Here is a 22,024-nt window from a genome sequence, read left to right on the forward strand (position 1 = left end):
AAATGACGTCAGGCATTACTGGGGCGTCTGTTTCGCTTTAGAGAGTTTTCCTAAAGAAAATGGCGACCGTTTTTCTGTACTAGTTTATCCAATCGTATCTTACAGTCGAGTTTTAAAGACGCTCTCCTAAATAAATTATTGAGCTTTCTTTACCTTGAAGTTTATTACTGTAATATGCTTTTGTAATTAAATTGGTTTGTCGTAGAGAAAAAACCGAACTATCCATATTGTTTACACTTTCATCTGTCAACATATTTTCAAAATGACTGTGAAGGATGATGAATATGATTATTTATTTAAAGGTAATGAGAGGCAAATTATTAATGTACTGAGAATTCAGAAAGTCCTGAATTATGAAATTAGAGTAAAATAAACTGGAGCTATTCATATAGCCAACTTCAGTAATGTAGTTAGATATGTCTATTTATGAGTTAATCTTAGTAACAATCTGAGTCTCATTAATGAAGCTGTATAAATTTAATTCAAAATCACTCTTGGTATTGATTTAGTGCCAGTCTTTAGTCACTTTATTATATCTTATTACAGCATAGTACCAGAGTTAAGTTTAATTTTGAATAAAGCAAGATAGTGTTTCAGCTCTAAATATGTTTTATTTAAAAGAAAAGAAAATATAGGATTTACAGTAATAGTTCATTACAGTTATCTGGCCATTTTCATCATCTATGTATATATGTCTTGCTGTTTGAATACAAAGTAGTACAGTCAATGATGGCTTTTTCTTGTTGATATGTATTGGCAATCCAATTAACTTTTTTCTAAAGAAACTGGATGAATTTTAATTTTGACAATGAGACTTATTTATTATTCATGAATTTTATTAGCATTTTTCCTGGTTGCTGAACCCAAGTTAATCAGTACTTATGATGAGACTGTAAAGAGCATCATTAAGTCTGATATTTTTGTTTAGCTTATGTGTATCGTTGTTTTAAGCAGTATTAACATATAGTTGCAGATAATGTCCTTTAATAACCTATTAGTTATTTTTTTGAAAGTCATTACAGCAATTTTTTTGGTCACATTTTACTTGCCTTGAACTAATTACACAGTGCAACTAAAACTAAATTAAAAGTAAGAAGATTCATTTAATATGATAAATTGTATCTATTCAATTTTTTTCCATCTACCTCTTAGTTTTTCTGTTTTTAGTAGCTTTGTATATTACTTTTAAACTGAGTTTAAATTTATTTTGATTTCACAAGTTTTTGTTTAATTAAAAATTTATACATTTCTTGTGAAGTAATAAGATTTACTAGTGTTTGCCTAAGTTTTTGTATGATAATTGGTTTTATTGTCTACTTGTTTCTTTTTTAGTTGTGTTAATTGGTGATTCTGGTGTAGGAAAATCTAATCTACTTTCTCGCTTCACTCGCAATGAGTTCAATCTTGAATCCAAATCAACTATTGGTGTAGAATTTGCTACAAGAAGCATTCAAGTAGGAGGGAAAGTTATTAAAGCTCAAATTTGGGATACTGGTATGCTTCACAATTGCATTTATTTCTTTTTTTGTATTTCTTGGAAAAGTGTTATGCTAAAATAAAAGCACATAATGCAATTGTAACATAATATAGTCTCAATATCCTGAAGCTTTGGAACTCTGTTAAAGTGAGCTACTGCTGTATGTTAAATATGAAAGCACAGAGCCATCACATTTTACAAAAAAAAGCCAATTAGAACAATAAAAATTAAAACTGCATCAGTGAAACAAAATCTCTCTTAAACCATAAATGCTTGTTTAAAGATGTTGTATATAAAATCAATGTCACTTCTAATAACCCTGAAAAAGAATAAGCTTATTAACAGCATCAATAAAACATTCTTTAAGTTGCACCAACCACACAAAAGTTTCCAATATGGAAAGATATAATATTGATACCAAGCTTAGAGGTATGGAAAATTAAAGGCCTATAGTTAAGTGGAAAATTATAAAGTGCTGTAAATCCTACAACCTGGTCACAAGAAGTTGTAGATTATGTTTTAACAAAAATTACAAGATCATAATGTATGAACACAACAACTTACTGAACAAAGTGATTTCCAACTCCAGAACTTTTGTTATAAACATGTAAATATTGCTCTATTTCTCAATACACCATGTTAAGCATTCTGATATGAGTATGTGTTTATGATATGAGTACTTTTTTAAACTTCCTTAAATTTTTGTACAGAGGCCTGTATATACAAATTTTTAATGCATTAATAAGATTGATGCCTAAATTGAGGCCAGTGTTGAAGTAGTAAAAACACATCACCATTACTGAATGCTGTTGTAACTTCGAACTTTCCTGCATCTGAGTATTATATGTAATAGATTGTTCATGTTGTTGTTTTTAATATGAGATTGTGACGAATATAATGCTTTCTATTGTCTTTAATGTTTTTAATGGATAATTTAGCTGGCCAAGAAAGATATAGAGCAATCACAAGTGCGTAAGTAAAATTTATTTTTATCTGATGTTTTATTTTTTTTTTTAAAAAATTACATGAGTTTAGCATATTAAGATTTAGAAAGTATATTGACCATAAAGCTGACATTTCTAGCTCTATGGATTGAGGTGTGCTAAGCAATTAGATAAAGTATGTAACACATTTTAATTTGCAAGTTATGATGTTAAATTTAAACAAAGGATAACATATTGCATTGTGTAGTTTAAGAAGCATTAGTAGTAAATGGTAAAATATTATATTTTATGAAATTATCTATACTTTAAAAAAAATTTTATAGCATATTTAAGTCAAATACAAGAAAAACAATTAGGGGATTAAAACCACTTACTTTTGAAGATCAAAAAATTTATAGGAATCCTAAAGTAATCTCAATAAATAATTATTAATGTACATAAATTGTTGAAGACATTTTATCATTGATTTGTTAATACACAATATTGTAGGTGAATTTGTAATTTTTTAGCTATTATCGTGGTGCTGTTGGTGCTCTGTTGGTCTATGATATTGCAAAACACATAACATATGAAAATGTTGAAAGATGGCTAAAAGAACTTAGAGATCATGCTGATGCAAACATAGTTATAATGCTGGTTGGAAATAAATCAGACCTACGTCATTTAAGAGCTGTTCCAACAGAAGAAGCAAAAGCATTTGCAGGTATAATCTTTGAAAAATTTTTAAAAAGTATTACGTAGTTTTGAATAAAAAATATATTATTTTGTTATGAGTTGTGTTCTTTCTTATTAATTGCTGGACAAATCAGAAAAGTAATGTTTTGCCACAAAATAAAAATTCAAACAACAAAAAATACTTTGTGTCCTTTAAAAAAACTGTAGCAGATAATATACTGTTTAAAGATTTATTTTTTTGTTTCATACTCTCGTGTGAACCTATTCATTAAAAGTAGCTTTTATTGAGAAATTCATTTTAGGTTCATGGTGCATGATATAATTATCAAGTAATAGATCAGCATCATATATTATTATATGCAAAATGCATATAATACTATATGATGCTCATCATACTGTACCACTAGAACGAGACTATTTTAAATAAAAAAACTATTGTTTTTGGGAAAATGGATTTAAAACTTTGTGGTTTACTAGTAAATTGTAAGCTTCACAGGAAAAATTTTGCAGTGTTTTGGTTGTGCAACACCTTTTAGTAACTTCCTATAGCATGTAAAAGAGTAATTGTTTATTTGTCAAAGTAGTTTTTTTAATTATCATGCAGTAAAAATATAGTCATATCATCTCTGTTAGATTTAATTGTTTCAAATTGTTTTGAATATGAAATATTTATTTTAGAGAGGAATGAGTTGTCATTTATTGAGACTTCTGCCTTGGACTCTACAAATGTGGAAGTAGCATTTCGAAATATATTAGAAGGTAAAGTGTGAATAAACAAAAATTTATGTTTGTTTAGAGTTTTTTAATTAGTCAAACAAAATATACATGCTAAGTGTTTTTATATATCTCATGATTAAAATTACAAGTAAAATTACGATGAAGCAAGCTGCAATAGACTTTTAAGAAAATCTATTACTATCTATCTAATCAAGCTGCAATGGTCTCTAAAGAAAAATTATTTTGTTTTTCTCCATTTTTTTTTGTTGTTGTTTTTAATTTAGCATAGTTTTAGCAATATTTTTATGGGCTTCTTTTTTGTTTGTTTGTTTTAGAAATTTACCACATCGTTTCCCAAAAACAGATTCATAATGCTTCCAGTCGTTCTGGAAATCAACCCAGTGATAATGTGCAAACAATCCAAGTAGCCCCAACTGCAGAAGCAGATAATCGAAAGCAAGTTAAATGCTGTCAAACCTGAAAATATTTAATTACAATTTTTATATACTGTTCTCAGCGGAAAAATGTCAATAGGGAATCCTACTTTTACAAGTGTATGTTGTTAGTTATGTTTATAACTTATAATTTCTGGTGAAATCTTTTTTTATTATGTGTTTCATTTTTTTATTATTTGGTGATGTGCTTGAGCCCAGAAATATTTGCATAAGTCGTTTTAATACTAACAAATGTTATTGCCGGCTATTTTTCGAAACAAATAATTTTGTTTAAGTTTCCTCTGCGTATAAAGAAAAGAATGTTTTGTAACTCCTACGTTTGGTCACTTTTTCTTTTACTTTTAATTTTTATGAAGTTAAAACCTAATAACTGTTCGATTTATGCTCATGTTAGAACAAATGAAGTTTTAAAACCTTTCGCTTGATGTTAGTCAAACTAGTTAGTAAAATATTACAAAAATAAGATGGAAACAAACTACGTTTTATCTAGAGCATATGATCTTCAAAATGATTTTTACTGTGTTGAATTCTTGAACTGTTCCTATTTTTGGGTTAACAGTGTTTTGAATAAAAACATTCAAATCGTACAAAACCTGGACAGTTGACGAAAATAATAGGCAATTATATCAATGGTTTGAAAGTTGTCGATTTGCAAAAATTTAATCAAATTTCAATTGACAATAACGCAGCTGCAGTTTCAAAAATGGTTCGCACATAGTTCTAATTTGTGTCTCTTTCTGTTTATGATTATATTGTAATAACTATTGAATATGTAAAATTTGTATTAAATGAATGTTTAAACTCAATTATCTTGTTAGTCTGCTATTTTCTAACTAGAACTAATTTTACCTTGTTTTTATAAGCATATTTTAGAATTGATCCCTTTTTCTCTCTTCAAAACACACCTCTACTCTCTGAAATAGTTAAAACTTTTGTGTTTAATCTATTCGACCATATTTATTTGCTTAACTAGTCAAATGGTAAGACTAAGTACTTATTGTGTTTCATAATACTAATTGCGTCGCAGAGAATAAGAATTTTTAGATTTTTCAATCGTCGACCAAATTTCTTCAAGAATAAAAGCTAAGATGGAAAGACTTTCACAATATTTTAATCAATGTAGCTGCAATCAAAGTTACATACCTGCACTTTTTAAAGTTGAAAATGTATTCATATTAACTATAAAATAAGAACAAAACACGAGTACCCTGAAGGTGGCCTAAGAACTTATATCTAGGGACAGGCGAAAAACACGGAAATTACGGTGTTTTTCGCCTGTCCCTACTTATATCCCATTAAGTTTTTTTTTTTTTTTTTATCTTGAAAGGAGTCCATTTGTACATTCCAAAACTAACAAAATTTAAATAATTTGTTGGTTTCTTTTTGAGAAAACTTGGTAAGAAGTTTTATTAATAACGATGTTTTCGTATTAAAATGTTTTGCTGAGGTTGCAACGTTGATGACATCAGTTGATTCTCCTTTAAATTTAGAATTTATGCATCTAGAGGCTATGACCATCTCCTGAGAGTCATTCTTTGTTTTACGTTTTATTCGTATGATTAAAAAAGAAATAAATGTAGGAGGTTTTCCTTCTACTCCTAATGTCATAGAGTCAGACCTGGCTGAAACTCGTTGGATTACATTATTTTAAATTTTTTATATTCAAAACAACAAGTTTATTGAAATCGTACAATCAGAAAGATTTTGTTTGTTTTTTTTTCATTGAAGGTGGTGTTGTTAATTGTTTAGGTTGTCTTGGTATTTTTTAGTGTTTTAGTTGTCATTGTTTAGGTTGTCTTAGGTTGCCTTAGTTCCATACAATTTAAAGCACCCAATATTTTTACCCCAAAAAAGATTGTTTTCTAAATTGTTAATTTTACATCGCCACTCAATTGTTAAACATTATAAAGCAAAGGAACATCAATTCAATTGCGTTTTAAACGATTCCAAAAAATCGTAGTAGTAATAGGAAGCTTATCAAAAAGTGCTATGTATATAGACTATCGCAGACCTTATAAACATCCAATTTCTTGCCCTCCATCTTATGGATGGAGGGCAGGGCAATTTAAAAGTTACCTTATCAGTTAGATAGAAGCCAGAGCTAGATGCACATTTAAGTGAAAAGAAAAGAGTAAAATATTCTGAATATGGGTGCAAAATTTCAGGTTTACTTGTGTTTATATAACGTTAGTTTTGGCTGTACTACTCTCTATTGATGAAATTTATGCAAACATAAAAATGTTGTTGGATAAATTAAAACTTAATTCTTTAGATTACTCTGTTTCAGAAAGTCTAAAGGTTTCTCTGCTGCTGATTACTGATGGAAAGCACTCAGCAGCTTTAAAGCATCTTTGTCCATTTTGTGAAACAGAATCACCAAGTGTGCTGAGAGCTGAGTCATAATCTCTAACTCCTCTGTGTCAGTGGTGTAACAAATGGATGGAGAGAAAAATTGCAAAAGATAAAAGTTTTAGTAATGTAGTTAATCCTCCTTTATTGACTGGAAATGTAAGGAAGTAGAAATTGTCAATATACCAGACTTACATAATTTGCTAGACATAGTAAACAAACTTCTCAAACTGAGTGAAAAAATTTGTTTGAGAACACTAATCAAGGATTTCAGTTTGTAAATAGTTATCTGCCTACAATAAATCTTACGAGAATGCCTTATCAAGGTAAACACTGATTAAAAGGAAATATATCCAAAAAGTTTCTAAGAAAACTTGACGGTTTTCAAATTTATCTGAATGAGTTCAATATTCTTGGTGAGAAATATAAAAGCTTCAAGAGAATTTAGCGAAGTTGTTCATGGATCTTTTAGGAAAACATTAAATCCAAAACAACTATGATCATGTTAAAAGGGTTTTCACTAAATTTCAGAGATCTTAGTTCAAACATCACTCCTAAAGTTTATATAGTGGAGCATCGTGTAGAAGAGTTTACTGTGATGAAAGGAGGAAAGTTTTGCAAGTGTATATTTATATTTAGAAAAACAACGGAAAACAAATTTGTGAAAACTTAGCAACAATCCTTGTAGCAAAGCTTTCACAAAAAGCTACCAATAAACGATTTAAGTTTTAATAGTTTTTGAATGTGCAAATGGACTGATTTCAAAATCAAAAAAAAAAAAAAAATCGTGGGATATGATATAAGGTCTTAGGTCACCTTTAGTTCACCCGTGAAAACAAACGGTATTTGTATAAAATTGCAAGACCGCAAAACAAAGTGAACAATCAATTTTGTACTATATAAATTTAAAATAAATTATTAATTAATGGCGTAATCCTTTTTTTAATTATTTCTAGGTTGCGTCAATGACCTGATTAATTTATTGGTTTTTTTTCTCGCACAATCAAATTCTAAACTATTTTGAGATGATAGAACAGCTGATGGGAATTTCCTTTGGTTTATGTTGGTTGATTGAGCGGTCCCTATGAAGTAAAATTTATTTTTTTGTGCAAGAAGAAATCCCCAGTTGATATACCTAACGAGTTTGAGTCATGATCTTTTTGATATGTCGATTAAAAAGATGTGTTGTTTTTTGCAAAAGCAATCATCTGATCCTCTATTAATTCTTGGGCAAAATGTTGATCATATTCATTTTTATACGTAAAAAGGGTTCAAAACTGCTTGTAATATTGAAACATTCCCTAATAATAACTCATTCTCCATCTCATTGTTTAATCATACCCTGGGTAAATGTTAAGTCCAATCTCTGTCCAAACGCTCTTTTTACAATTTTTTAAAACTTTCCTGACTTACTTTTCGCACATTTATAGAAGACGTCATTCGCAACAGCGTGACACTCCTCAGCCAATCAAATAGAGTTTGCTCTGTTTTTACCAATACAAAGATTGGCTGACTAAGTATAAAATCCGTTTGCCGACTGACTAACCAAAATGTAAGAAACTAAAGCAAAATGAATTTTAACACACCGCTGGTTAATTGTAATATACTTGATTCATTTCTCTCTAGTGAACAATTTTCTTTTTTTTTCTTTTTTTTTGTTGTCAGTTTTGAAAATTCTTTCTTACTTTTTCCATATTGTGAGGTGGGAGAAAAGTTATGAAAAAAAACAGCGATCAGAAAAGACGTACACAAGATGACTCGTCAACCCTTTATATAAACGACAAAACGAAAAGAATTAAGTTAAAAACAACAACTATGAAAAGACGTGTACACGAAGACTTATTTAACCTGCCATATAAATAAATGATATAGCAAAAAGAAGAAAAGTTAAAAACAATGACCGGAGAAGACGTACACACGATGATTCATCTAAATGTCACGTAAGTAAATAATAGAATGGAAAGAAGAAAAGTTTAAAAAAAAAACATTTGGGAAAAGACGTAAACACGAAGGCTCATCAACCGGCCATATAGATAAATGACGAATAGGTATCGCAACGGAAAACAACCAAAAACTTTAAAAGCTCAAAAAAAAATAGAGTTTTAGAGGAGGGAGACGAATAAAAGAAAGAAAACAAAGTTTTAAAGAGAAGTTAAAGAAAGTTTTAAGAAAGTTTTTAAGAAGAATTTTAAAGAGAGAGAATTTTTGTGATTGAAAAGTATTTGAATAAACAAGAAGTTTTATGAGTGAATAAAAGAAAAAAAGAAGTAAGGAATTAAACAGAAGTCAGAAGAAATATTAATCAAAGAAGAATAACTAGGAGATTTTTGGCCGTTTCAAATAAAGAGGAGATATTCGTATAAAAAATATGCGCAGATCTGCGCAGACGTCGGCACAGACACTTTAATGGAAAAGAAAAATTTAAATTATCTGAATCAAATGTCTGAAATTATTTTTGCATAATTATCTACTTTTTACGAGTTTTTCATTACTTATCTGTTTCTTTTTGGTTCGAGCTACGTATAATCAATCGATATAAGCTTTTGTAAGTGTTTCTTACTACAACTTAAAGTGATTTAGAATCAAAAAATCTTGTATTTTCGTCATTCAAAATATTTAAAATGGAAAACATCAAAATTTCGAATTATTTGACAAATCTTGATCGAGAGATCAAAGCGTAATTATGAATCGTCACATCTAATCAATGATTCTCAGCAAGTTCCGTCTACGACTGATTCACCGACGCAGCGTGTACATCCACCAATTAATGAAGAGCTCAAAAATGATATCGATACGAAGCTTGCTGATTTCTTTTACCGTACGGGTATATCATTTCGTTTAGTCGAATCGGAGGCCTTTAATAATTTCGTTAAGTCGCTCAATTCCATCGTACGCATCTGTCATATCGAATGCTAAAGCCTTATCAGGATCTCTGGTCGACAAACAATACACAAAATGTTCTATTTCTGTAAATGAAATTTTGAATTCTGAAATAAACTTAACACTGATGTCTGACGGCTGGACGAACATAAGAGGCGATCACACAGTGAATTTTTGTATTAAAGCGCCCAATCAGAAGCCTTTTTTTTACACCTCGATAAATACATTCGGAATCATTCAAAATTCATCTGCAATTGCCGCGGCAATCTTACAAGTTATTGAGAAGATTGGCTCACAAAAATTTACCAGATTATAAATCAATGAGCAGTCTCCAGCTATCAAAATACGTTCTTATTAAGTTGGTAGACGAAGAAAGTACATTACTGAAGGAAATTCAACCAAAGAATACATCTGCTGATGTTATGGCATTGATAAAATCTAACCCATTTTGGGACAGTCTTTCTAAGTTTGTCAAACGCATTGAATTTCCTTCCAACGTGATCGGAAAGCTAGAAAGTGATGAAGCTCCATTGTCTCTCGTGTATGATTACTTTGGTCAAATGTACAATTCATATATGGACGATAAAGACATACAACAAAAAGTGCAATCTCGCCTCGATTTTCTCTTTACACCAGGTGTTGGAATTGCTTTCATATTAACGCCCAAAAATGCCGCAGAAGGTTTATATTTGAATGAAGATAAAACCGATTTTATCACTGCTTCAGTTGAATTCGCCAAAAAGATCAAACCTGAAATTGCTGACACTGCTGAGGATGAATTGATTGCTTTTATAGGAGAAATGGCTGCGCTGCCTGAGAGAAGAAAGGAAACAATATTCCAGATGAACGCGCGAAATTATTGGAACATTATCGGTCGCGATAAATATCCTGCTCTATACGAAATTGCTAAGTCTATTAACGAAATGATCTGCTCATCGGCCACAGCAGAAAGAGCTTGGTCGACCTTTCGATTTATTCACTCGCGACTAAGAAATCGTCTTACGAATGAGAGAGTTGAAAAGCTGGTATTCTTGTATACCAATAGCGTGCTGATGGACACAAATGACAAGACTGATTACATTCTTGAAGAAGGTGCAATTCTCAATGAAATTGAATGTCAAGAAATCACCGAATAGGCGCCAGCATTACATTTTTTTTATTACTGTAAGAATCTTTGAAAACTCCTATTGTTACTAATCACTTAATTTATAATAAAGTTAAAATATTACTTAAAACATTTTATAACTTTAAAACTTTTTTTGTTGATTTCAAAAAATCGTCTGCAAAGCAGTAAATTTTGTCGACGCCGACGTCTGCGCAGACAAATTATACTGTCTGCGCATATCTGCGCAGATCTGCGCAGACAGTCCGAACCCTTATAAAAACAGTATCGAATGCTACAAGTAGAGCAAGAGAGTATTATTTGCATTTATACAAACGTAATGAATAAAAGAGTGCTAACCATTACACACTAATAGAACGTTTAATGAGTTAGATTGTATAATAGAATATACTGAGGACGGCACACACAACCTTAACCCTTTACACATAACACTAGACCCATACCCAGGCTTGCAGAGCCGGAGCCAGAGCCGGAGCCGGGAGCCGAGGATCCGATACTTTTTGCAGGAGCCGGAGCCGAGAAAAATTAGTAGATCCCGGCTCTCAAAAGAATTTTGAACTAAACAAGTTTTTTTTTTTTTTAAATTTTAGATTAATTTTTGACACATTTTTTTAGCGACCTCTGCACTTCATTCAAGAAACTTAAAACTCAAAATTCTCTAAGTCTCTAACAAATTATTTCATAAACAATAAAATCACTTACAAGTTTAGTCTAAAAATAAATCTCAAAAAAATGGCCGCCACCATATATTTGCTTAAATTGTTTTTTTAAATTTTTATTCTTGTGAAATGAATGAAGTGCCATATTTATTCTTATCTTCTGTCATTTTTTTTTCATTTCAAAATTATTCAATGACCCAAAAATAATCTTGTATTTTTCTTTTCTTCTCCTGCACTATTTATATAAAGTTGAATATATATTTGGAATTTTTCCGCTATTTCTGTTATTTACAAATTGCAACCATGAGTGATAAAGTAAAAGACGAGAGGTTCTATGATGAACTGAAATGGTTTGCTTATCGCGAAGAGGACGAAGTGTTTTTTTGTCAAGTTGAGATTAGTGTAGGGGAGAAAGTCAGCAAACTTTGCGGTGCAACATGCAAATGCAGTACGAGGGAAAAGAACAACGGAAAAAAAAAACCCACCGCCAACATAAAACGCCATTTTGTCAATAAACATTCGACTCTTTTGACAAAAATTGTTGAGGCAAGAGAGCAGAAACTGAAGAAAGAGAAGGCCAAAAAGGAAAAGAAACGCACCTCATCCGTTTTTGGAGGAGATCAGGGCTCGACTAGTGAGACAAGAAACGTACAAGCACCCATCGATCGCTTTCTCAACAAAGTTACCATCGCAATTTCAAAAGAGGACTTCAAGAAAGGCATGAACATGACGATTCTTCAAAACGGCGCTCCCTTTAACCTATTCAGCAGTGAAGGAATCAAGATTTTGACTGGCGATTTGGCAAAACATTTTGGCTTGAAAGTCAACCGGGATTCTGCTCGAAGTCAAATCATGGCTTTGGCTCAACAAAAGCGGGCTAAGTTAAAAACCAATCTACAGGGAAAGCTGGTTTTTCTGAAAGTCGACGGAGCTTCAAGACATAATCGAAGTTTTCTTGGCGTCAATGTGCAGTTCTTCATGGATAGCAAAATCAAGAATCTCTTGAAGGCGTGCTGGAATCGTATGGCATCAGGAAAGAAAATGTCCTCGGAATTACGACTGATAACGGGTCGAACATGGTGAAAATGGTTGGAGACTTTGGAAAGACAGATGAAGAAGGTGACGTCACTGACGAGTCTGCTAAAGAACTTGCTGGCGTCGAAATTGAAGAAGAACTTGAGGTTGAAATTGAAGGTGATCTGCCGGATGCTTATATCACTGACGACGACGACGACGACGACGACGACGTGTTTGAACAGCAGAGGCCTTACTTCAACGAAATATCGGAAAACATGAGCACCGTTAATCTGCAACGTTGTGGTGCTCACACCTTGCAGCTGGCTGTTAAAGACGGTTTGGAAAAACGAGGCATTAAGTCTCTGGTTGGCAAAGCTTGAGATGTAGCAAAAGCTTGTCGAACGTTGAAAGCAAATGAATTTTGCAAACAACACAAAACTAAAAAGGTACATACAATATAATTGCAAATCGCAATAATTGAAAATATTTAAATGAATATTAATAAGAATCTGAACTTGAGTTTGAATTTAACATTTGTCAATTATGCGTTTTCGAATGTTGAAAACAATCAAATTTAAAAAAAGTTACTCAAATTTCTCAAATTTACAGGTTGCAATAATCGACAATGCAACCAGATGGTCCAGTACATTCAACATGCTCAACCAACTTCTTAAGATGCGTGATGTCCTGAATGCACTGGAAGCGGAATTTAAAACCCGTGACTTTACGTTTCTAAATTACGAGTGGAAGCAAATAGAGGAACTTGCAAAAATCCTCGAGAAACCGGCAGTTGCAACTCAATAATTCCAGAGTCAGGATCTCACGCCTGGGAACTTTATTTACATTTGGGAAATTCTGAAGGAGGAGCTAGTTTCTGGTGAATTCAAGACCTCTGATTTTGGGAAGAATATCAGGGATTCAATGGTGCATCGGGAATTACTTTTGTTCGATAATCCCTTTTTTTGTGCTGCTGTCTTTGTAGATGTAAATATCAATGCCTTCTTGGAGAAGAGCAACAGATTTTTATCTCAGTTTTCAATCTATTATTTTTTTAAACGAAAATTGGAATTTGAAGTTACGTACTTTTAATGAAATTCAAAATACTGTTTCATTTAACTTTACTTTTTGACATTCTACTTTCCTCACTGCAAGAATATGATAGATTATAATTTGTTTGAAATTTAAAAACATTAAAAATGCTTTACAATATTTCAATTGATTGTTGAAGACACTCTGTGGAAGATCCAGAAAAAGCTCAATGAGCAAAAGAAGTTCGAAATCGAGGGGAGTGGAATTGGTTGTCATGGAAATGACTCTAGCGAGAGTACTGGAAGTGGTTTGGAAAATGAAGAGGAATCCGAGGAAATGAGTCCCAGAAAAAGGATGCGAATTCGAATGGAACGTACTCGGAAGCAAAAAAGCGAGCAGTCCAGCCAAGTCAAATGGAATCGGATTTGATTGATAGCATGGTTTTTCTTCGAATGAATAAAGAGTACATTTGACTTTTGAGTGTGTATTGACAGAAAAAAAAAAAAGAGAAAACGTTTTGAATTTGGAATTTGATGCTAAAAAAATTTTGTAGAAATGACCACGCAAAGGCATAAATTTGCAAGTACGAAATGAAAGGGTATATGAAAGGGACTGATTCTTCAAAAAAATGTAGTAGTTTATTTTTCATTCATTAAAAAATTTATGAATAGACGGCAAGGTATACTTTTAAATCTTATTCTTCTATTGACGTTATGAGGAGCCGGAGCTGGAGCCGGAGCCGGAGCCGGAGCCGAGTTTTTGCTGGGAGCCGGAGCCGGAGCGGAGCCGTGAAAAAGATTGGGCGGCTCCGCAAGCCTGCCCATACCTTCCTAAATTGTAAGCCTTACTACAGCTACATACTACAAACAGACTATCAGTTAAACCAAACATTAAATCGTAAACATTATGAATGTTTCCTAGATAAACACTAAAAAATTTCTTCGTTATCTAATCTCAATATTTTAGTGGCATTATTATCCGTAGCCCTCATAAAGTAACTCCATTTTCCAGGGACAATATGTTCGCCATTTCTTTTCAATACATGCTAAGTCAAGCTACTAACCCAATTGACAATATTCAAGCTCTAATTTTAAAATTCTATACTTCCATTTTGTATCTCGAATGTACTCAAGATAAGTAGGCAAAGTGTCAGTTTTTATCGTATTAATGGGGTTAATTGATGAACTCAGCAGATGTAATAGCATGTCTACATATGATTTATTTGGGTTTAGTTTGTTTGTTTATTTGTATCGCTGTACCTGGATCAAATATATGACTTAGTTACTTGAGGAAAATATAAAACACTCCATGACAGGAAATTAACGGAAAAGAACAGCTTCCAGTTTTGTCCTTCAATATGGAGAACGTTTCGTCTTGTCCTTGTTTATGAAGTGAGTAAGCTCTTTTACAAACGTAAATTCGCAACATACAACATGGCAGCCCAAACATGGCAGCACATCTCTCTACTAATAAAAAAAAGTATACTGTGCCATTTGGACTAAAAATCTAGCAGCCACAGATTGGGGTGGGGGGTGGGGGTGGGATGGGGGTACTCAGTGGTACCGTTTTCAAATGTATTTGATATTATTTTTAGCAAGTCCATTCTTGAAACAGATTTCATTACTCACAATTCAATACGGGTTTTTAGGTAAACATAAAACAAAAGATTACAAAACGTGGTCACACCTACAGTTCACCTATTCAAAAGATGTTGAAGAAACCGTCAGTGTCTAAAAGAAAAAAAGACAGTATTCATTTTATGTACTGTTGAATGCGAAAATGACTTTTGGTATAACATTAATTGTACAACTTATGCTTAAATTTACAAACTTGTGCAAAATGATCATGATGAGTTGCATTGGTAAACCTCTGCCGTTTGGTTTTGCTTATAAAACTTTGAGTCGAATGTTTATTGATTAACTTATTGGTGATGCATTCTGTTTTATTTCTAAGATTTTGCCAGTTTAGCCTCTTCTAAACTATGGAAAATTTCAATTACTTTACACAAGTCGAGATTTCATTTAATAAGTAGCCTCTTGTTAATATAAGGGTTTCGCGAAAAACACTCGTACTTTTTCCTGAATAACTACGTTCGAAAATCATTCAATTCACAGTGTTCTTTAACAAGTTTTCATAAATAGTTTATATTTAAAAGTAACTTGGATTGATACATAAAACTTAAAAGCTCTACATAATGTTACTAAAATTATCACTGTACATGAAGTAGTTAAAAAATACGAGTTTGGTTAAAAACAGCATGGTTCGAAGGGTTGCAAAAACGCTTTTGGACTATGTACTGATTGTATTTTTGAAATGCTAATTAGTAGAGATCTGTTATAAATGAGAATTGAATCTTAATTCACGGCTGTTTCAACAGCTCACTGTGACTTTCGGCTTAAAGTAACTAACTAAAAGGTAACTAATGGCTAAAAGGAGCAATTCTATTATGTCATTCCAAGAATAGTGTATATCATTGAAGGGTTTGAAGTGAAAATAACTTCTTTGATAGGTTCTATCGGCACCGGATATATTGCCTTAAATAGAGGTTTCATGACAGCAGTAAATACCTATCCTGTGATTGTACGGGTGTGACTTTTCCTCGCTAAATGAAAATGGAGTAGCCAATCACAGCTGGTTCTTAATGTCTGGGTTTTTTTGACAAGGTTTAACTCTAAGTCAATCTTTTTGTAGGAATAATTTGATCCTCAATGATTGAAAATTTCTAATGACAGTTATCTGAAAAGGTAAGTAAAAATGAACACAATAAAGCGTAATTTTTATTTTTCACAGTTTCAAGTCTTGCAAGTTTCTGGAGACGAGATTCTTAAAATTATAATCAATGTTGTTGCCACATTGTTTTGACGACTGTTTCATCATCAGTAAACAGAAACGATTTTACTGAATCAAACTCTTGATCGAGTTGGTGTTGAACGAATGCAAGAGCAGTTGTCCACGGAAATGGACGTCACTTGTTGATTTGTTTGAGTAAAAACTCGCTTCCCGCTTGCTTGAAAACAATGCTTAACCATTTCTTTAGTACAGTTGGTGACCTCTTTTAAAAGGTTTAGATCGTTGGATGAAGATGTGATATATTCCTTTATGGGGTCGCCTGGTGTTTTGCTTTCCTCTATTATCTATAGAATACTTAAAAATAAGAATATATAGATTTTTGTTAGCAATATATGTTAAAAATAACAATATACGTACACTACTTCCCCTCCTACCCTCCTTAGAAAATAAAAACTTTTGATTTACATTAAGTAGAATATATATATAGTCAGAGTAACCTAGGCCGATCGGGTCGTTTTTGCCATTAAAATTATGCTCTTCTTTATTCAAGTACTCATAGTGCTTTGGAGTACAATCATTTGTGAATAACTTAAGCATAGTCAGTAGGGGTATTCAAAAGTTAGGTCATGGAAAAAATTTCACTAACAAATAGGCAATTTTTTGCAGACTATAATAAAGAAACGAAAAACTGTTTTGTTTTTTTTTTCTTAATTATTTTTTTACCTCGCGCTTTTTTCATCAAGTTTTTTTTATAGATTGCATAATATAACGAGAAATAAGTAAAAAAACTGGATACTATTTTAACAAATGAATGTTTATGTTATATAAAAGATATATACCAAAAATTATCATTGTAGGTTAATTTTGATACTTTGCGCTAGACCTATAAAAATGTTGACCTGTTTTACTCGTTGCAACCAAACAATCAATGAAATCCACGTTTTTCTGGCGGTGGGTCTTCTAATGTAGATAGAACTTTGATTTTTTTTTTATGTATGCTTAAATTCTTTATAGAAACATAAGAGTCAACAGTTTGATTATCCGCCTTAAAAAAGAAGAAAGGGGGGGGGGGGGGGGAGCCCATCCCCGTCAATTTCTTTTAAATACTGTAGTATACAAATAATAGTAAAAGTTTATTAAACAAAAATTCAACAAAATATAGTTAACTAGCTGTAATTAGCAGCATCATGGTCACAAAACAGTTGTTCTAGGGCATCAACATCAGGAAACAAATCAGTGCTGCTATCTGATTCAGTGTCCATTTCACAGGATCTGAATACATTTATACCTTCTATTTCAGGAAACTCTTTCAAAAGCTGAGCTTGTGATTTCTGCTCAGCTGATTTACGGTAGGCAGCTTTGGTCTTTGAGGATTGCACGGTCCAGTTGTTTTTGAACTTGAGCAGCATATACATAGAATGTATATAGAATGAAATATAAGATACTTGATGAAGATTTTGAAAAGTTAAAAAAATTATTGCAGTACCATATTAACCAAAAGATGGCAAGCTTGAACTACATTTTGATGGGAAAATAATAAAGGATTTAATGCCTGAGCACTGTGACAAAGCGAAGGACAGGATCTGTGTACTTGTAAGTTTTAATGGTAAAAATTATCTTCTAGGAGCACCAGGTATTGAATCTGGCACTGACCTAAACCAGTTTAATGCAATCAGTGAACTTTTGAAGGAGATGGACATAGCCGACAATGTGCACTCTTTATGCTTTGACACTACCAGCAGCAATACTGGAAAACCGCGTGGAGCTATATACAGGTAAATAAAAATAAGAATATATTTTTAAAATCTTATTACTAACTTTGTTGTTTAAATTATTAAAGTACTATAGCAATTATGTAAGGCTACAGAAATATTGATAATAATTTGACTGTGGTAAATATGAAATGTAAGAACGCTTTGTACTTTTAAGATTGAGATCTGACCTTGGCAAGCCCTTACTGATGTTGGCCTGCCGTCACCACGTAGAAGAGGTCCAAATCAATCATTTCGAAAAGGCTATTGGTTGCATGGCCACTGTTGGTCCTGAAAACCCTCTTTTTAAATTGCTTCATAAACAATGGCATTCAACTCAGAGGTTAGTTTAAAAATATCGTAAGCAGACATTTATTAAAACTCAATGTAATTATTTTTAGAAACATTTTTTTCATTGCGTAATAGTATTTAGATTTAGGAAACATTCAATAAAAACATAATAAACTTTTAGACTGGTAAGAAGAGAGATGACTACCATGAGCTGGCAGAATTATGTCTTATGTACCTGGAACCAAGCTTTATCTACAAGTTTAAGAAACCTGGTACTATGCATAATGCCAGATTCATGGCCAAAGGTATTTATTACATGAAAATTCTCCTTCTTAAAGATTTTGTGCAAAACCATATCTGGATCTGGATTCAGCTCTTATCACAGGCCTGGATTAACCATTCGGCAAACAAGGCATTTGCCTTGGGCACTAAGCGTTTGGGGGAACCACAAGTCCTCAAGAAATATTTTTTTTTAACAAACTTAAGTCCAGAAACAACTGAAAATAGAACAAGTGCTATGAAAATGAAGAAATACATTATAATAAAAATTCACATTCAAGTTTGGTAAAATCTTGAATGCTTAAAAATTAAGCTATGAATGAGCCGGTTTTTTCTATTTAGCTTTTTTTTAAACTAATTATTTTTTTCGCGTTTTAATGACTTTTTTTTTTAACGACTTCACTTAAGGCAGAAATGAGTAGACGAAGACAAGAATATAATGATGTAGCAGTTCGCTTTTCTTGTTTGGTCGATGGATCATTATCACAAACATCTCAGTGTTGCGAAGAACTAATAAATGCTTATCCTAAAGATCTGAACAATAATTTATATACTGAACTATAACAGTTTCATTCATATATTCGACACAAGTTTCCAGCTGCATCAAAATCGGAAAACAACACGTTCAATCATGGGGAATTATACCAAGTAATAGTTAGAGACAATATTAAGTGTATCTTTCCAAATGTTGAAATCGCCTTCCACATATTTTTAACATTAATGGTTACTAACTGTTCAATTGAGCGTTCTTTTTCATAGTTGAAACGTACAAAAAATCCAAATAGATCGACAATGAAACAAGAAAGGCTCGATTCCTTATCTCTGCTTATGATTGAGGCAGATATGTTGCGCAAAATTAACTTTGACGATATACTCAAAGACTTTGGTAGATGTAAATCTAGAAAAAAAAACTTTAAAATGTAAATGACTATATCTTTTTGATTTTTTCGTCTAATAAAAAATACAGTTTGTCTATTATTATTTCAAAATTTATTAACTATTAATTTTAATACAGAAATACTTTATTGTAGGTTTTATATGAGTGATAGTAGTACAAACTACAAACATATTTGTTAACAACTGTTTTCTTTGCATAATATTGAACATACCAGCGGTCACAGTCAGAGAAAAATCAGGGGCCCCGGGTAGAAGGGGGCACCGATGTGGGTTTGTGCCTTGGGCACTAAAAAGGCTTAATCCGGCCCTGTCTCATCACCAGGATGGGCAAGTTTATTGCTATCTTCTATGCACCCAAGTTTTTGACTAATGAGAAGCCAGACATTGCTCCATTACAGGTATTTAAACAAAGTACAAGCATTACGTTTAAATATAAATTTACTATTACTAAATTTCATGCATTAACTGAAAATTTAAAAAATTACAAAAATATATCATTTTTTATTTATCAGGGCTTGAATTCCGTTTGGAAGATGTCCAGGTATGTTGAAGATGAACCTGCTGCAAGTGCAGTTTTTAAATCATGGGGAAACCATAGCAGGTACCTGGATCCAACTGTTGTTCTAATTGTGCTGGCAAATTCTGACGATTCAATTACTGAACAAGAGAAGGAGAGGATCGCCAAAAAGCTCTATAACATACCCATACCAAATGATTATGACATGGATAGACATAACAATAAAGGTTTCTTTCCTGAAATAAAAGACATGTCTGTACTTAACAAGCGGCCAGAACTGGTTGACTTTATCACTGCTGAATCGTGGCTAATTTTTGAGATTTTAGACCATGACAAAACCAAGTCCAAATGGATGATTTATCCAGCTAGCTCCTGGAATATCGATTCTGATTATTTAGAGTTCCAGTCGTACGTCAAAAACTTGGCTGTCGTCAATGATTGTTGTGAGAGGGCTGTAAAGCTGGTACAGGAAACAGTTGTCAAGTTAAGTCTGAGCATTAGTTGCAAAAGCTGCTAAAATTCAAAAAATAACTGGACCGTGCAATCCTCAAAGACCAAAGCTGCCTACCGTAAATCAGCTGAGCAGAAATCACAAGCTCAGCTTTTGAAAGAGTTTCCTGAAATAGAAGGTATAAATGTATTCAGATCCTGTGAAATGGACACTGAATCAGATAGCAGCACTGATTTGTTTCCTGATGTTGATGCCCTAGAACAACTGTTTTGTGACCATGATGCTGCTAATTACAGCTAGTTAACTATATTTTGTTGAATTTTTGTTTAATAAACTTTTACTATTATTTGTATACTACAGTATTTAAAAGAAATTGACGGGGATGGGCTCCCCCCCCCCCCCCCCTTTCTTCTTTTTTAAGGCGGATAATCAAACTGTTGACTCTTATGTTTCTATAAAGAATTTAAGCATACATAAAAAAAAAATCAAAGTTCTATCTACATTAGAAGACCCACCGCCAGAAAAACGTGGATTTCATTGATTGTTTGCAACGAGTAAAACAGGTCAACATTTTTATAGGTCTAGCGCAAAGTATCAAAATTAACCTACAATGATAATTTTTGGTATATATCTTTTATATAACATAAACATTCATTTGTTAAAATAGTATCCAGTTTTTTTACTTATTTCTCGTTATATTATGCAATCTATAAAAAAAACTTGATGAAAAAAGCGCGAGGTAAAAAAATAATTAAGAATAAAAAAACAAAACAGTTTTTCGTTTCTTTATTATAGTCTGCAAAAAATTGCCTATTTGTTAGTGAAATTTTTTCCATGACCTAACTTTTGAATACCCCTAATAGTCAGTACTTTTTCATTTTTATCCGTTAGTTTTTTTGAATTATTATTATGGTTAGTATTTCACAACACATTGGTTTTAAATTTTAAAATACGAAGATACTTGATTTTAAACAATTTTTCCATTTAAGTTTCTTTTTCTTACGTTACATTTTTCAATTTTTAAATTTTAGTCGGTATATATAATTATAGCTGGTGTTTATAATTTTGAAAAAAAAAACAACTGCTTTTCTTGTCAAGGAGCAAACAATATGCCAAGATTTTATGCTAAAGAAAGTATCTTCACATTCAGTTTTGCAATTTTCTATTTATATTTTTTTCTAATCGCAATAAATACAAAATAAATAATTGTTTTGCAACTCTTTTGCTTTACACTCAGACTGTGTAGGAAATCGTTCTGTTATGGTTTTGAAAATGCAAGTCATTTCTGTCGGACTTTTATTATTGATAAATTTTTTCCCCTAAAGTGTGCCGCGGCCAGCAAATAACTTTATCATCATACTGTGCCAAAATATGTAATCTATATATAATCTATATCAAAATATTTTTACATAAAGTTTCCAGTAATATTATTTGCAATTAGCATATAAACAATAGGCATTAACTTTTATTTCCTGTAGACTACATAACAAAATTAATGTTTTAAGAAAAAGAGTAAACAATAAAAACACTTTATTTACCCTTTTTTTTTACCCCTTTAACCTGTAAAATTTTCTAACACCCCCTCTCAAAAGTGTTTGACCCATCTCGAAAGTAAACCCATACATTAAGTGAAAGTGTAAATAAGTTGCGCACGTACTTTACGCGTGGTCCACTTTCTCATCTTTGTTATTTTCATTAAGTAGTGTCTATGTTCGTTTGAACA

General features: G+C 32.0%; 3 protein-coding genes across 3 annotated transcripts; all 3 read left to right on the top strand.

The window, feature by feature from the left end:
• Nucleotides 1–5,077, top strand: LOC145182581 (ras-related protein Rab-11B-like). Its single transcript, XM_080057760.2, has 6 exons — nucleotides 1–302; nucleotides 1,333–1,494; nucleotides 2,416–2,449; nucleotides 2,931–3,124; nucleotides 3,775–3,855; nucleotides 4,149–5,077. The coding sequence occupies exons 1-6, from the start codon at nucleotides 263–265 to the stop codon at nucleotides 4,292–4,294; spliced, it is 657 nt and encodes a 218-aa protein (XP_079913886.2). The 5' UTR covers nucleotides 1–262; the 3' UTR covers nucleotides 4,295–5,077.
• Nucleotides 5,078–9,701: 4,624 nt separating this feature from the next.
• LOC145202088 (uncharacterized) lies at nucleotides 9,702–10,750 on the top strand. Its single transcript, XM_080074976.2, has one exon. The coding sequence runs from the start codon at nucleotides 9,818–9,820 to the stop codon at nucleotides 10,631–10,633; it is 816 nt and encodes a 271-aa protein (XP_079931102.2). The 5' UTR covers nucleotides 9,702–9,817; the 3' UTR covers nucleotides 10,634–10,750.
• A 6,790-nt stretch (nucleotides 10,751–17,540) lies between these two features.
• Nucleotides 17,541–20,704, top strand: LOC145187605 (uncharacterized). Its single transcript, XM_090085788.1, has 6 exons — nucleotides 17,541–17,890; nucleotides 18,045–18,209; nucleotides 18,339–18,462; nucleotides 18,845–19,356; nucleotides 19,468–19,731; nucleotides 19,846–20,704. The coding sequence occupies exons 1-4, from the start codon at nucleotides 17,664–17,666 to the stop codon at nucleotides 18,998–19,000; spliced, it is 672 nt and encodes a 223-aa protein (XP_089941914.1). The 5' UTR covers nucleotides 17,541–17,663; the 3' UTR covers nucleotides 19,001–19,356; nucleotides 19,468–19,731; nucleotides 19,846–20,704.
• Nucleotides 20,705–22,024: the final 1,320 nt, after the last annotated feature.

Source organism: Hydra viridissima, unplaced genomic scaffold, assembly GCF_058129835.1.
Source record: "Hydra viridissima isolate aposymbiotic clone 2 unplaced genomic scaffold, HvirCarnegie_v1 scaffold_4, whole genome shotgun sequence".
In the NCBI taxonomy this organism is placed as follows: domain Eukaryota; kingdom Metazoa; phylum Cnidaria; class Hydrozoa; order Anthoathecata; family Hydridae; genus Hydra; species Hydra viridissima.